This window comes from Archocentrus centrarchus, chromosome 19 (assembly GCF_007364275.1).
Source record: "Archocentrus centrarchus isolate MPI-CPG fArcCen1 chromosome 19, fArcCen1, whole genome shotgun sequence".
Lineage (NCBI taxonomy): Eukaryota > Metazoa > Chordata > Actinopteri > Cichliformes > Cichlidae > Archocentrus > Archocentrus centrarchus.
Window position 1 is genome coordinate 20,949,242 of NC_044364.1, and position 17,034 is coordinate 20,966,275.

At 45.8% G+C, this 17,034-nt stretch overlaps 1 protein-coding gene across 1 annotated transcript in view; it reads left to right on the forward strand.

Moving 5' to 3' along the window:
• Positions 1-1,134: 1,134 nt before the first annotated feature.
• The window catches only part of LOC115798914 (uncharacterized), a 36,159-nt gene continuing 20,259 nt past the window's right edge, over positions 1,135-17,034 (forward strand). Inside the window, exons 1-5 of the mRNA XM_030755928.1 lie at positions 1,135-1,260; positions 1,355-1,481; positions 4,025-4,242; positions 8,220-8,306; positions 8,385-8,529. Of these exons, the coding sequence (XP_030611788.1) occupies positions 4,039-4,242; positions 8,220-8,306; positions 8,385-8,529 (436 nt within the window). The 5' untranslated portion in view covers positions 1,135-1,260; positions 1,355-1,481; positions 4,025-4,038. The remainder of the gene's footprint in view (positions 1,261-1,354; positions 1,482-4,024; positions 4,243-8,219; positions 8,307-8,384; positions 8,530-17,034) is intronic.

The window sequence follows — 17,034 nt, forward strand, 5'->3', positions numbered from 1 at the left end:
ACTTTACTCAAACCACTGCATGAAGCGAAACTGTGTATGAGATTGTCATGGGAATGTGTGCATTAATTTGGTGATTTTAGAAAATGTATAAAACATTGTACGTGACTCTAATCTGCTGCTGAGACTATTTCACTCTGCTGGGAAGACAGAACACACACCAAGAACACCTGTTCAGTCAGTCACATTAATTTCACTTTGATCTGCGACAAACTGAAGCGATTTCCACGTCTCCTTCATCAGGCTGTGGGACAGGAAGCTTTAATGTTTCAGTGGATCCAGTTTAAAGTTTCAGAGCTCTGATGTGCAGCCGTCACCTTAGAAATGAACAGCAGCACTGAGAGGAACTCAGACACAAAATCATTCACTGCAATTCAAATCTTTATTTTAATGCTCTGTGTGCTAAACCACCACATTAACCATTTGCTGCAGCATCAATTGCATGTCCTTTTTACAACAGAGTTGCATTCTACTGGTATATTTTTTGTGTTCTTTTTAGATTTTAATCATCATTTGATAACATCTCAGTAACAGGTGGCACTCATCATTTTCTGTGGAAGAAAAGTCATATGACCCGTGACACGCCACTGTTAGGATGTTCAGACGCTGCCAGCCCCGCTCCTTTGGTGTGAACGCGCAGGGGAAACCCTGGGTTAAGTTAGCCAGCTGATAACCAGCGTCCTGTGATCGACAGTGTTAGGGTAAGAGAATAAAGATACCGTGGGTATGTTGAACTTGTTTAGTAGTCCAGGGCCCGGGAGGCGAATATTACAAATACTAGACAGAAGAAAAGAAATAAAATGAAACCAGAGACTCAGAGAGATTACAAACAATAATAAGGAATTAATTCAGGAGAACAGAAAGCATAAAGTCAAACTCAAAATAACTAAATTCAAAACAGCAAACAACTACATTCCTGCTTATTTCTGATATTATTGATTATTGATTACTACCACTCTGTACTTCAGTTTAACACACACACACGCACGCACACACACACACACACACACACACACACACACACACACACACACACACACACACGCGCGCGCGCGCGCGCGCGCGCTGAAGGGGAGCGGCTCTTTGATCTGAGAGGAGCTCCGTTTAAATCCGTTTGTACCGGACAGAGGAGGGAGGAGGGAGGCGGAGGGGGGAGACTCCGTGACGACTCTGAGCTGCACGCGGGCTCCGGTGTTTTTCTACCGACAGGCGTCGCATCGCCGTGACACGCGCGGTGTGTCCGTTAGGACCGGGAGTCTGTCGGTAGGTCTGTCTTCGCCTGTCTGCTGTCTGTCTCTAAGTCTGTCGCTATTTCACGTCATGCCGCGCTTGTGCTTTCACCTTTGCCGGATGGGAGGCTGATCTGCGGACCTCCGTCAGGACCTCCGAGAGCGGCAGCCTGAGGAACGTGACCGGACCGGAGAGGCTTGGTCCCCCCGGTTGGAGGAGCAGTTTAACGGACAGACCCTGGAGGAGCTCCGCAGGTCGGTAGGTGACTCTTACCGAATTTAACCCTTTTAGCCCTGATGTTCCGGTCAGCTGCAGGTCTGCATCATCAGCAGCAGCAGCAGCTGTTCGCATCCGAGACTCCAGGTGTTTGATTCCGAACAGTTTCAGTTTTTTTACTTCAAACATTTTCATCACGTTTATTTTTAGGTAACTGATCACTTTATTTATGCAGGGATCCACTGACACAAACAAACTCTTTCATTAATCTGTAAAATCACAGCTCTCTCTCTCTCTCTCTGTGTGTGTGTGTGTGTGTGTGTGTGTGTGTGTGTGTGTGTGTGTGTGTGTGTGTGTGTGTGTGCGTGCGCGTGGGAGGGGGTGGCAGTTATCCTAAATTAAAAACATGCTCACTTTAGGACACCATGTTGAATAAATTTAATAAAGCTATCTTCCTCCATCTGACTGCCACATTAATATCTTTGGGTCAGGCCTGAGAAAGTTATGTTTACAGTCTTAAACATCTAAGAATTCAATACTGACTCCACTGTTTCTAGTTCTCATATACCCAAACTGAGTACTGAGCAATACCTGAGCCAAATCAATAATCTGTAATCCTGGCTTTGAGGAAGAGACTGGGAATTATTGTTCATGGATAAGCAACATCAGGCTTACTTTAACATCTTTACAAGCTAAAATGTAACACCAAAAAGATCCAAGAATAAAACGCATTAGTAAAATAATAAATGATTACAGGACTGAGATGAATAAAATAAAAATGTATTCATCACTGGTCTGATTGGACCTCAGTGTGAGAGTCTTTCCTGCGCTCAGTCTGAGTCACACACAGAGTGGAGCAGAAGGAGAAGCTGAACAGAATATCATCATCATCATCATCATCATCATCAGTTTTTGATGTTAAAAACTTTCAAACATACAAATAAAATCTGTTGTTGAAAAGACTCCAACATACCGACCATTTGCTGTTAGCTTCCTCCAGCTGAAATGTGGTGAAGAGTCTGAGAAGAACTCAGAAGTGGACTGAACTGATCAGACACAAAGATAACACATATCAGATCAGTGCATCTCGATTAAATACAACCTCAGCTAAAGACTTCAGTGTGCTGAAGTGGGGGCTGTAGCCCATGAAAAATGATAGCTCATAAAAATCCCTCTGATACTTGTTTATAACAACAACTGCTTATTGAAATGAATCGACTTCAGCAGTTGGTTACAGCCTGTCAAAGACCTCCAGTCTACATGGTTCTACTAGAAGATTCTGTTTATTTTACACACTATGCATGCAATTTACTTCAAAATATTGATTCATACAGTGTGTGTGTGTGCGTGTGTGTGTGTGTGTGTGTGTGTGTGTACCGCTTCTACAGTACTTGGTGGACCTGTCGGTAGAAAGTTCATCAGATTGGGTTTAGGCTGTCTCAAGTTCATCACGTGACACAAACTGGCTCCGTGAAGTGAGATGTTTGGGCTGCTGATGGTGTTCATGGTGGAGAAGCTGTAGGAGGACAAGAGGAAGCTTTGAGGAACATCAGAGTCAGAAACATGTTTCTCTGAACAAATGTGGGTCTGAAGAAAAATCAGAGATAATTTATTCTCACAGTTTGTGATTGGACAGCAGATATTTGTTTAAGAGGCTGCTCAGATTCATTTGAGATCAATAAACTGATGGAAGGTTATCAGTGTGTGAAAATGATAATGTTTCTGATTCTGTGAAGAGACCGATCTGTTTCATGCTAATCTAATTTTTTAAGCTAATTTTTGTGTTTTTTGTTGCCAAATATTCTGAAACATGTTTTATGTTCTGAGCAGATTCATTTCAAACTGACCAAACTTTAACACATCGAAGTGAAATAAAGCTCACGATTGAAAGATGTGATGATGATTTTGAGGTGATCAGTATGATCAGATCGAAAACCCTGATCAGGAGTGGTTTCCATCAACAGATCAGGCTAAATGTAACAGCAGAAACAGTAGAGTCACACTCTATCATCAAACATCAGCCTGAGACAGTTTAACATCTTGTTCTTCTTCAGAAAGCATTAAATATTTATTGATGCTGAATCCAGAGGTGTTCACAGTGATACATGATTTATGCTCTATTGATTTTAGATTAATGAGCCTTTGATGCAGTGTTTATGTGGAAGTGGTGTTTTGATCCAGTATTAATGGAGCAGATATCACACATTGATGAGGTATGGCAGGTGAATGGATGTGATGCCGCTGTGGGTGAGACGTTTGCCCTTCAAATGGAAAAAACAAAGACTTTAGTGTTTTCATTCTGAACTCGGGTTTTACTCATTTTTCCAGATTTTCTTGGAATTTTTTTTTTTTATGTTATGATTTCTTTTTGTTCTGGGCCAAGCTGATCAGTGAGCTGTGATGTATTAAAACTGTATTTTTTTTTTATTAATTTTTTATTTGCAGATTGTTGGACTTTGACCTCAGTATTGAGATGATTTTGTTTTCTCCCTTCACATCTTTTAGTGCCCAGTTTAATCAATATAATCAATCTGCCTGTGATCGTAAGTGCTCAGCCACAATTGGTCTGTTTGTCACTCAGATGGTGATGTCATCATGATGCTGCCAGTCACCAGGTTTAAAGGTCAGCCGGTTGGCATGGTAACCACCACCACCACACCCTGGTTGTCCATAAGCGTAGACCCTACCCCCCAGTGTCTGTGGTTGGCCAGCTGGTCAGCTGCAACATACCAGGCCACGCCTCCTTTGGTGTTCTACCCCCCAGCAGTGTGGATACCTGAGCATGCACACCTGATGCAGGTAACGTGAAACACCTGAACTTATTATGTGTGTTCAGTGTTTATGTGTTCAGTGCCCTGATAAAACCAAAAAAAAATGTAATATTTAATGTTTGTGCTGCATCAGCTGATTTGCAAAATGGGAAAGGTTCAGGTTCCTACAGTTAACAGAGCAGAGAACCATTCTAACAGACATCAAACACAGACACCGGACAAGATTCACATAGAAAAACAAAAGGGGGAAAAAGAGAGAGATCTCCAGGCTTCACTAAAATCACAGCTTGGAACCCTCAGATTAAGAATACTACAAACAAGCTGTTTCTGTGATGCTGTGTCCTGCATTTAGGGACTGCAAACCTCTGTCTGGAGGGAAGAAGCTGAAAATCCACATAAGAGGTGGGGGTCATGGTTTAAGGTGAAGCTGGTCATCCTCTGCAGCTGTCAGGTGTACAGAAAGTCTAGGTTAAGCTGCGATTTACCAATCATCTTCCCTGACCAGCTCACAATTTATTCCTGTCCTTCAAAGACGGGTTGCCGTACCATGACACCAAGGAAACAGATGTGCTGGAATTTTTCCTGATATCCACAATCATATTCTCGGTTTTTGATACGTTGATCTGGAGATGAGACTCTCTCGCACCACCTGGCAAAGTGTTCAACAACAGATCCATGGCTGGTTTACTTGACACACAGAAGACTAACGACTGTGCCATCTGCATGCTTTAAAATGGTTTTACCGTCAAACATGCTCGGACACGTTTGCGTGTAGAATAAACAGCAATGGGGGACAGGACGCACCCTGTGGTGAACCAGTGGGTGATAGGGCTTGGTCAGACAGAGCTCCATTTACTCTGACTCTCTGTGTCCTGTTAGTTAGGAAACCCAGAATCCAGCCAGCAAGATTATTACTTAACTTAAACTGATCTAAAAGCCTGCTGATTGAAACATGTGGTTGAACAGTATTAGATGCAAACGAGAAATCAATAAAGAGTCTGGCATGATGCCTCTCTCCTTCCAAGTGTTTAATAAAGAGGAGGTTAAGAAGAGCGAGTGTGGCATCAATCTATTTTTAGAGCAAACGTGACCCCCATGCAGGTAGCATAAGTGATGCAGGTAACACCACACCTTCTTTTGGTGTTAGTAAATCCCAATGTTTTTTCTCTTCAAGGAGCAAAATCAGTGAGTTTGTTGTTATTTTTACTGCTGACCTCACTGCACATGTATTTATAGTGAGGGGGAGCGCAGTCACCTGATGCTAGGACACATATAGGCTGTGGATGTATTACAGGCAGCAAAGATACTTTGTTTGTTTGGTTTGTAGTGTTTCACATTTTTGCACAGAGAACCTGCAGAGATCACTGGAGCCTCTGTTTTAATCACCACCCACAGAGTTCTGTGGTATCACATCATTTTTATCAGTCTCCCATGTATTGTATGTATCTGATATATATCATATTTAATGAATGTCAAAACATAGAAACTAATATGAGTATTTGGGATTTCATAGAAGATCTGCCAATGTTCTGATTGTTGCCCACTGGTAGCTGTGAGTCAGATTCTTTCCTTTGACTTTAATAAATACCTGCAGCCTCACACAGGAGCAGTAACAAGAAGTGTTTCTTTCAGTCGAGAGTCATCCACATTTACACATGTTGAAATTTTATTAACATGCAGCATGAGCAGGGTGTGGCTGTAAATATTGTTTTGTGTTTGTCTGCACAGCCTACATGTTGCTGTTACTCACAGATTTCAGTTTCTTATGACAAGCTGAATGAATATGAATATGCTGCTGTCTCGTTTATCAGAGATCCTCATAGTTCAAGAAAATCTCTTGAAAATGATAAATATAAAAGAAAAGGGTTCGTCTCCAGTCACAAACAGGTCACAGACTGCATTTCCCACAATGCACAGGTGCTCCCACAGTTTTCTGGTACAGCAGGGAGTCATTTGAGATAAAGTCCAGATCACAGAAGGCATCAGCAGGAAGTGACAAAAAGCTTTTCACAGCTGGAAACCAGTTTTACTCTGCAGAGTCATGTTGGAGCCTTTTCTGAATTAACAGCATTACTGCTGATTTAATGGCACTGAAAGTGCCCCCTGCTCTGGCATGGAAGTTTCAGGTGGCTGAAGGTGAGACATTCCCAGACGTACAGACAGCTGTCTCTCAGCTATCCGAACCTTCTTTATGTTACATGCAAATCAGTCCAACAGCTTTTCATACATGCTGGAGTTAGCTAATGTTATATCCAACATATAAGGTTTGCACTGAAACAAATATATCTGAATGTAACCCCTCTGGTATCAACATTTTGATGTAATTCAATCAGCTATAACCGATTACATTTCTATTGTAAAATAATTACATTGACACAGTGAATGAGCTCAATCAGTCATGACCTCATTCAGTGAGCAGCTCTGACTGATTACAGGACTTTCATTTATTTTAATGAATCTGAATTTGCATGTTTCATGTTTCATCTTGTCCTTTAAGTTGATTGATTTATACTTGAAGTGAAAGAGTTAAAGCGGTTATTTTCAGTGTCTCTGTCCTCACGTCGCTTCTTCAGTTTGATCTAAAGTGTCTTTAAGTGAGTTCGGCCTCCTCTGCAGTCTGGAGATAAGATGAAACTTTAATGATCCCTGAGGGCAAAGTGAATAATTGTCTGTTAATTATTGGTGTCGTGTTAATTATCTTGTGCTGCTCTTCTTTAATTCTTTCTGCATAAACTCCAGTGACAGAGTTTAACATCTTATCAGCAGACCTTCTGAAGTGATTTTTCTCTTTAAAGGCTGTTTGTGTTGAACAAAGAAAAGTGTCTGAAATCCTAAACTGTGACATTAAATGGTGGAGAGACATGAACGCGCTGCAGATGGTTCTGAAATTGTGTGTTTGGCTTAAAAAGCATAAGCCTGCTGACAGATCTGGACCTGTTCTCTGACTTGTCTCTTTTCGCATGTGGATAATGGATGAAGGAGTTTTAGTTTTTGTAGTGATAATGGATCTCTGAGAGCTCCTTCACCTTGATGAAAAATCCTTTTTCAATAAGAAGATGATGAGTTCAGGTCCTCGTTTTATTCTGTCAGCAGCTTCACCTGAAAGTCCTCCAGTTCTTTCTTCACACAGTACAAAGATCAGGAAGAGCCACGAGGATTCTAATTGGACAGATTCTCTGACAGGAGGCTGCATCTACACCTGTCTACCTGTCAGCCTCTCTGTGTCTGTCTCTGTCTGTGTCTCTGCATCTGTCTGTCTGTCTCTCTCCATCTGTCTCTCTGCGTCTGTCTCTCTCCATCTGTCTCTCTGCGTCTGTCTCTCTGCGTCTGTCTCTCTGCGTCTGTCTCTCTGTGTTTGTCTCTCTGCATCTGTCTGTCTGTCTCTCTCCATCTGTCTCTCTCCATCTGTCTCTCTGCATCTGTCTCTCTCCGTCTGTCTCTCTCCGTCTGTCTCTCTGCGTCTGTCTCTCTGTGTTTGTCTCTCTGCATCTGTCTCTCTGCGTCTGTCTGTCTGTCTCTCTCTGTCTGTCTCTCTGCGTCTGTCTCTCTCCGTCTGTCTCTCTGCATCTGTCTCTCTGCGTCTGTCTCTCTGCATCTGTCTCTCTGCGTCTGTCTCTCTCCGTCTGTCTCTCTCCGTCTGTCTCTCTGTCTGTCTCTCTGCATCTGTCTCTCTCCGTCTGTCTCTCTGCGTCTGTCTCTCTGTGTTTGTCTCTCTGCATCTGTCTCTCTGCGTCTGTCTGTCTGTCTCTGTCTGTCTGTCTCTCTGCGTCTGTCTCTCTCTGTCTGTCTCTCTGCGTCTGTCTCTCTGCGTCTGTCTCTCTGCATCTGTCTCTCTGTGTCTGTCTCTCTGCGTCTGTCTCTCTCTGTCTGTCTCTCTGTCTGTCTCTCTGCGTCTGTCTCTCTGCGTCTGTCTCTCTGCGTCTGTCTCTCTGTGTCTGTCTCTCTGCGTCTGTCTGTCTGAGCAGGTGAAACAGGAAGTTAAAACAAAATTTTACGTGTTTTCAGTGGGAACGTCCAGTGGTTGAAGTTGTTCCTTTCCTCCAGCCGTTCTATCGATCTTCACCTCTTCATCATCATCATCGTCTCCCAAAGGTAATGCACGCACGCACGCACACACACACACACACACACACACACTCATAAATGGTAATGCTGGTAATATGTTTGCAGCTCACTGACACCTGGATCTCACCAGAGGAAGTGGGCATGTTCCCAAGAAGAGAAAAACGCCTCCTCTTAACTAATCAGATTATCCAGAGGCCAAGTGGACACACCTCCAGGGCCCGCCTGCTGTTGTTCCCTCCTCCCCTCTCAGGTAAGACCTCACCTGATGCAGGTGTTGTGTTCGTGCCGCCCATGTTTCACAGTGTCACTTGGCGAGGACGCAGAAACGTGAAAAAGCAGGTGTCACATCATCTGTTTGATAAGTCATGTGACCTGTCAGTTCTTTACCTGTGATCAGTACCGTTGCAGTCAGGTGCGTTCCCTCCATGAATCCGTCTGATTCTTCCATCCATCCATCCATTTTCTTCCGCTTATCCGGGGCCGGGTCGCGGGGGCAGAAGCCTAAGCAGAGAAGCCCAAGCTTCCCTCTCCCCAGCCACCTCCTCCAGCTCATCCGGAGGGACCCCAAGGCGTTCCCAGGCCAGCCGAGATACATAATCTCTCCAGCGTGTCCTGGGTCTACCACGGGGCCTCTTCCCGGTGGGACATGCCCGGAACACCTCACCCAGGAGGCGGCCAGGAGGCATCCTAATCAGATGCCCGAGCCACCTCAACTGGCTCCTTTCGATGTGGAGGAGCAGCGGCTCTACTCTGAGCCCCTCCCGGATGGCCGCACTCCTCACCTTATCTCTAAGGGAGAGGCCAGCCACCCTTCGAAGGAAACTCATTTCTGCCGCTTGTATTCGCGATCTTATTCTTTCGGTCACTACCCAAAGCTCGTGACCATAGGTGAGGGTAGGAACGTAGATCGACCGGTAAATCGAGAGCTCCGCTTTTACGCTAAGCTCCCTCTTCACCACGACGGACCGGTGCAGCGTCCGCATCACTGCAGAAGCAGCCCCGATCCGCCTGTCGATCTCCCGTTCCCTTCGCCCATCACTCGTGAACAAGACCCCGAGATACTTAAACTCCTCCACTTGGAGCAAGAACTCGTTCCTGAGCCGGAGATGGCACTCCACCCTTTTCCGGCTGAGGACCATGGCCTCAGACTTAGAGGTGCTGATTCTCATGCCAGCCGCTTCACACTCGGCTGCGAACCATTCCACTGCGAGCTGGAGGCCCCCCCCTGATGAAGCCAACAGAACCGCATCATCTGCAAAAAGCAGAGATGAGACTCTGAGGCCACCAAGGAAGAAGCCTTCCGCCACCTGGCTACGCCTAGAAATTCTGTCCATAAAAATTATGAACAGAATCGGTGACAAAGGGCAGCCCTGACGGAGTCCAACACCCACAGGAAACAAATCCGACTTATTACCGGCTATACGGACCAAGCTCTCACTGTGGTTGTACAAGGACTGAATGGCCCGCAACAATGGGCCAGACACCCCATACTCCCGCAGAACCTCCCAAAGAACACCCCGAGGAACACGGTTGAATGCCTTCTCCAAGTCCACAAAGCACATGTAGACTGGTTGGGCAAACTCCCACGCACACTCGAATATCCTTGAGAGGATAAAGAGCTGGTCCAGCGTTCCACGACCAGGACGAAAACCGCATTGTTCCTCCTGAATCCGAGGTTCGACTAACGGACGCACCCTCCTTTCCAGCCCCCTGGCATAGACCTTACCGGGGAGGCTGAGGAGTGTGATCCCCCGAAAGTTGGAGCACACCCTCCGGTCTCCCTTCTTAAAGATGGGGACCACCCCCCCGGTCTGCCAATCCAATGGCACTGCCCCGGATCTCCACGCGATGTTGCAGAGGCGTGTCAACCACGACAGCCCTACAACATCCAGAGCCTTCAGGAACTCAGGGCGAATCTCGTCCACCGCAGGGGCTCTGCCACCAAGGAGTTGTTTAACTACCTCAGTGACCTCACCCCCAGTGATGGTCAAGTCATCCCCCTCATCCCCAGACTCTGCTTCCACTACAGAAGGCGTGTCAGTGGGATTCAGAAGGTCCTCGAAGTATTCCTTCCACCGTCCGACTATAGCCTCAGTTGAAGTCAGCAGCACCCCCCCCCGCACTATAAACAGTGTGAGTGAAGCACTGCTTTCCCCTCCTGAGTCGCCTGACGGTTTGCCAGAATCGCTTCGATGCCGTCCGAAAGTCTTTTTCAATAGCCTCACCGAACTCCTCCCACACCCGAGTTTTTGCTTTGGCCACTACCCGAGCTGCATTCCGCTTGGCCTGTCGATACCTGTCAGCTGCCTCCGGAGTCCCACAGGCTAACCAAGCCCGATAGGACTCTTTCTTCAGCTTGATGGCTCCCTTCACCTCCGGTGACCACCATCTGGTTCGGGGGTTACCACCACGACAGGCACCAACCACCTTGCAGCCACAGCTCTGAGCAGCAGCCTCAACAATGGAGGTGCGGAACATGGTCCATTCGGACTCAATGTCCTCAGCCTCCCTCGTAATGCTGTCGAAGTTCTGCCGGAGGTGGGAGTTGAAGATCTCCCGGACTGGGGCTTCTGCCAGGCGTTCCCAGCGCACCCTCACAATACGTTTAGGTGTGCCAGGTCTGTCCAGCATCTTCCCCCGCCACCTGATCCAACTCACCACCAGGTGGTGATCAGTTGACAGCTCAGCTCCTCTCTTCACCCGAGTGTCCAGAACATACGGCCGCAGATCTGATGATACGATTACAAAATCGATCATCGACCTGCGACCTAGGGTGTCCTGGTGCCATGTGCACTTATGGACATCCTTGTGTTCGAACACGGTGTTTGTTATGGACAAACTGTGGTTTGCACAGAAGTCCAATAACAAAACACCATTCGGGTTCAGATCGGGCAGGCCGTTCCTCCCAATCACGCCCCTCCAGGTCTCACAGTCATTGCCCACATGAGCGTTGAAGTCTCCCAGCAAGACTATGGAGTCACCAGATGGAGCACTCTCCAGCACCCCACCCAGCAACTCCAAAAAGGGTGGGTACCCTGAACTGTCATTCGGCGCATAAGCGCAAACAACAGTCAGGACCCGTTCCCCAGCCCGAAGGCGCAGGGAAACTACCCTCTCGTCCACCGGTGAAAACTCCGACGTACAGGCAGCAAGCCGGGGGGATACAAGAATACCCACCCCAGCTCGCCGCCTCTCACCGAGGGCAACTCCAGACTGGAACAGAGTCCAGCCCTTCTCCAGGAGACTGGTTCCAGAGCCCAGGCCATGCGTTGAGGTGAGCCCAACTATGTCTAGCTGGTATCTCTCAACCTCACGCACTAGCTCAGGCTCCTTCCCCACCAGAGAGGTGACATTCCATGTCCCAACAGCCAGTTTCGATAGCCGGGGAGCGGTCCGCCAGGGCCTCCGCCCTCGGCCACCGCCCGACACACATTGCACCCGACCCCTACGACACCTCCTGCGGGTGGTGGGCCTGCAGGAGGGCGGGCCCATGTAACCTCTTCGGGCTGCGCCCGGCCAAGCACCACGGGCTAATGCCTGGCCACCAGACGCTCTCCCTCGAGCTCCCTCCCCAGGCCTGGCTCCAGGGTGGGGCCCCGGTAACCCTATCCCGGGCAGGGTAAACTGTTCCCTTGTTTTTTCACTCATAAGGGTCTTCTGAACGTCTGATTCTTCTGATCTGAAATGTTTGGCTTAACCCAGCTGAGCCCAAAAGGTTTCAGATCACACCCAATTCTTCCAGTCAGATCAGGGATCTTTACATCGAGGCGGAGCTTCTCATCTGGTTCTGTATATTAAATCTGAAAGATCCCTGTAAATCCTCCAGCTCATCTGGAATTGAACCAACAACCACTGGAGGTTGGGCGTGTTTCAAGGATGCTGAATTCACATCTGCCATGTTGCCATGACAACAGGGCTCATTTCTGAGAGCTGAGTGGCTATAGCTTGCCGCTCCGAGGTGAACGTGTGTGTTTTCTCACACACACACGCGCAGATGCTGCACGCGCACACACACACACACTGCTGTCAGTGTAATGCGAAGATGATTGGTCCATTTGAAATCACCCAGTGAAGCATGATGGAAAATATGTGATATTCAACCCTGAAACCACAGGCACATGAATCAATGAGCAGAAAAACTGTGACCTAATATGAACAAATGGGTTGGTGGTCTTATTTTAAGGTGGGGTTATTAGCAAATGGCGGTGGGCCTTTGTGGAGCTCCCAAATGTGAATTGGTTCCTGTCCAGCTTAGGTGTTATCTGTGCTTTAGAAGGAGCCTCACATGCTGCTCACAGGGTGTGGTGGCTGTATTAAATCAGCTGTAAATGTTAAAATGTTTAAATGTCAGTGAGACATCAGCCTGCTGATTTTCTTGTATTTTCAGTACACACAGGAGGGTCAGCAGCTCATATTCACTTCATACTGACACTGACAGAGTTACAGCTTCTGATGATAGAGTCGACTCTTTAGGAGATAAAAGTGAGTGTAGAAATGAAATTCATGGGGCAGCGTAGCCTCACCTAGGTCAGTTTGCTCCTGAATAGCCTTGCACATTCTTGTTGGTCATCAAATCTCTTCAGTCTCTGTTCTATTGCGAGTGGTTAAGGAAACATATTCTTTTACTTGTACTTTTCACTCTGCTGCAGTATTTGACAGATTTAGCAGCACTCTGCGATGGTGAGAAGGAAAAAACTCCCTTTTAACAGGTAGAAACCTCCAGGATAAGAACCAGGATAAGAGCAGAACCTAAAAGTCTTCAGCTGATCCAAAATGCTGCATTTAGAGTGCTGACAGGGACTAGAAAGAGAGAGCATATTTCTCCCATATTGGCTTCTCTTCATTGGCTCCCTGTTAAATCCAGAATTTAATTTATAATCCTTCACCTCACATACAAGTTCTCGAATAATCAGGCTCCATCTTATCTTAAAGACCTCATAGTACCGAATCACCCCAACAGAGCACTTCACTGTCAGACTGCTGGCTTACTTGTGGTTCCTCGGATAACTAAGAGTAGAATGGGAGGCAGAGCCTTCAGCTTTCAGGCCCCTCTTCTGTGGAACCAGCTCCCAGTGTGGATTCAGGAGACAGACACCCTCTCTGTTTTTAAGATTAGGCTTAAAACTTTCCTTTTTAATCAACCTTTTTGATCCCATAGTGCATCATGGAAACACCCAGCAGCATATTGCAGCATAACTGAGTATTTCTTTTTCATTCACCTCTTTTCACTCTGTTAATTCCTCACTCTGCATTTAGTCATTAGTTATTATTAATCTCTGGCTCTCTTCCACACTATGTCTTTTGTCCTGTCTCCTTCCCCTCACCCCAACCGGTCGCAGCAGATAACTGCCCCTCCCTGACCCTGGTTCTGCTGGAGGTTTCTTCCTGTTAAAAGGGAGTTTTTCCTTCCCTGCTCATAGGGGGTCATTTTTGTTGTTGGGTTTTCGCTGTAATTACTGTACGGTCTTTACCTTACAATATAAAGGCAACTTCAGACGACTGTTTTTTTGTGATTTGGCGCTATATAAATAAAAATTTAATTCTGAAAAACAACAGAGTTAAATGATTATCCTAGCTGCCAGGGCAAAAACACAAGAGCTAAGGTAGCTGAGACAGTCGGTTATAGGAATACATGATTCTGTCCACATCTGGACGTTTTAACCACTCATTAGATTTAACCACATCAGGAGTTAAATCTAATTGCTTGGCTTTGACAGGTTAATAAGGAATACAAGAATTTAAAACAAATGTTATATGAACTGGATAGAACTGGATAAAATGTTAGTAAAACTAACTTTTAATAAATACAGGACCAGAAGGGTATACTACAAATGAAGCTCAACATATCCAAGCTTTCTTTGTGTTAGCTGGCTTGACAAAACATAAAATCTCAGTCAGATATAATGGGTGTCTCTGTTAAACTACACTTTCTGCTTCAGCCTTTGACTGTGCTCAATTAAAGGGCATTTCACAGGTCATGTTGCTCTTTTTCCACAGAAAATTATCCCTGTGAGCGCCGCCTGCTCCAGTCACTGATGTTATCAGAGCATGATGATAAAATGGTGATAAAAATCTATCAGTAAAATAATCTGCGAGATGAATGCTGCAGAAACTGGTTAATCTGCTGCTTTATGGCACAGAGCGGTAAAATAAAAATTTGAATTCCCATGAATGATTTTGTGGCTGAGTCGCTCTCAGTGCTGCTGCTTACTTCTAAAGTGACTGAAACTTTATCCTGGAAACATTTAAATTTAAAGCTTCCTGTCCCACAGCCTGATAAAGGAGATGTGGAAATTGCTTCAGTTTGTCGCAGATCAAAGTTAAATTAATATGATTGATCAAACAGGTGTTCTTGGTGTGTGTTCTGTGTTTCCAGCAGTGTCAAAGAGACTCAGCAGCAGATTAGAATCAAGTAGAACAACATTTATATATATTCTGCATCACCAAATTAATCCGTGCACATTCAGTGACAATGAGACGCACAGTTTGAGCTGCTGTAACCTTACAGCTGGGCTTCATTCAGAGGTTTTAGTAACAAGCTGCTCATATCAAACATATCCCCCAGTGGAGAATCTGTATCACTCTGAGAACATGCTGGAATTAGAAGAATCAGTGAAAACACGGCGCTTCCAGTTCATTTTAAATCTCTGAGCATAACCTGCTCCTAACCTGGTTACATGTTCAGCGCAACCACAGTGATTTAGCCAGATAAAAAGAGAGCCACTTTCGTGACACTGAAAACTCTTTAAGGTCGACACAGCCCACTGACACGTTAATCTCGCTTTGGGGTTACACCTCTCTGCTGTCAGACAAACTGAACACTGACACGTGTGCAGTCCAGCAGCCTGATTAGGAAGTTTTCTGAATGAAAAAAAAAATTGTACAAATTTAATGTGTAGCACAGGTTTTTGAATTATTATGTTGTACCTTCTTTTCAAATTAATACTCAGCTATTAATGCCCCTGCTGTGCTATGTTTCTACATCGCCTCCTGCAGAAATGTCTTCCTACAGCTTTCAGCATCACCAACTGCAGATGGTTTGCTGCTTTGATATTTCCAAAGGTTTCTGTTGTGTTTCTTTATATTTTTATCTACACAGGCTTTAAGCCACAATGGAAGGCTTTTCTTTTCTCTGCTTTTCTGCGTTTTGCGAGGATTTGCCTGAGAACAGCTGCTGCCTTAAAGAATAATTTCAGGGAATGAAAGTCAGGCTGCAGGAACAGTTTAATGACACACTGTAACATGACTGACTGCAGCCTGTGTCTCCATCACTGAAATAGACACATTTGTTTTCTCTCACAGATGTTTTTCTCTTGTCTGAAGCCTCCATGTTAATTTGTTTGAGACGATGTTCAGATGCAGTCGGAGGCTTTTGGAAGCCAACAAATGCAGATTAAATTTGCTTTTATTTAGTCAAACGTGGGTGCGTGTTCATGTTGTCGATGTTTTCTGGCAAAAGCTCGCTTTCTATTCAGTTTATAGGTTGTCAAGATTGATTTGTCTCAGATTGACACAACATGCTCACAGATGTAGACCTTCTCCACAAGAAATTCTGCTCTGCTTAATGTGGAGTGAAAACAAACAGAAAAACAGCTCAGCTGAAAATTAAAACTGGTAAGACTGGGGAGAGACCTGGAGAGAGCGTCCGAGGTTGGAGGCAAGGCAAATCTGGGGGCCAGCTTGATGACCAAGGTGGAGGCGAAGACACTCAGAAGGCGGCACTCCTCTGGAGGCTGGTGACAAAGGAAGCCCTTTGACAGCCAACATCAGCGGAGGCGACGTGACACCTCAGGTGCTTGGCGGCAGCGCAGACCAACAGGTGGCATGGACAGAGGCCAACGTTGGAGATAACCTCTCTGGTGCTAAAGAAAGACGACAGGACACCTATGGTGGCTTAGCTGGAAGCCAACATCAGCAACAGAGACCCTCAGGTGGCATGGCTGGGGACCAACATTGGAAGAGACCTTCTGGGAGCTGGTGACAAAGGAGACCCTCTAGAGACCAACGTTTGTGGAGGTGATGGGACATTTCCAGTGGCTGGAGATAAAGAAGATGAGACCCCTCCGGGGGTCAACATCGATGGAGATGACGAGGACACTTCTGGCACAACTGCTGGATTTAGGCACAGACTCTAGACACTCAGGCAGAGCTGTCATGGCTCAGACTCTGGCAACTCATGATCCACGAGCTCTCAGGTTCAGGCAGCTTGGCACCCACGGCCTCCGGACCTTCTGGCTGCTGTGGCTCTTGCTCAGGGTTCTCAGGACCAACGGGATTCTCAGGATACTTTTGAAGCTGGGGGTGCATGAAGGTCTGCCATGCAGCCCCTGTTGTACTGGCTGAAGCTGCAGCAGCAGAGCCACAGGCTGTGGAGGACTCGCACAGAGGACTCCTCTGATGACTGGGGCTAAGCAGGAGGTCTCTCAGATGACTCCTCAGATGACTGGGGCAGCTTCAGCTCTGGCTCAGGATGCAGAGGCTGCTCAGGAGAACTTAAGATTAAGATTAAGATTAAGATAGTGTTAAGATTAAGATAGTGTTTTATTTGTCACATGCACAGTTATACACAGTACAATGCACAGTGAAATGTATTTTGTACCTGCAACCATATATACACACACATATAAATAATAAGAAGAATAAAAATAAAAAAAAAGTAATTCACACTATACACTATACTCTATATACTATACACTATACACACTTTTATAAATTATAATATTTACACTGTGCAATAATGGTCCAGTTAGGGCTC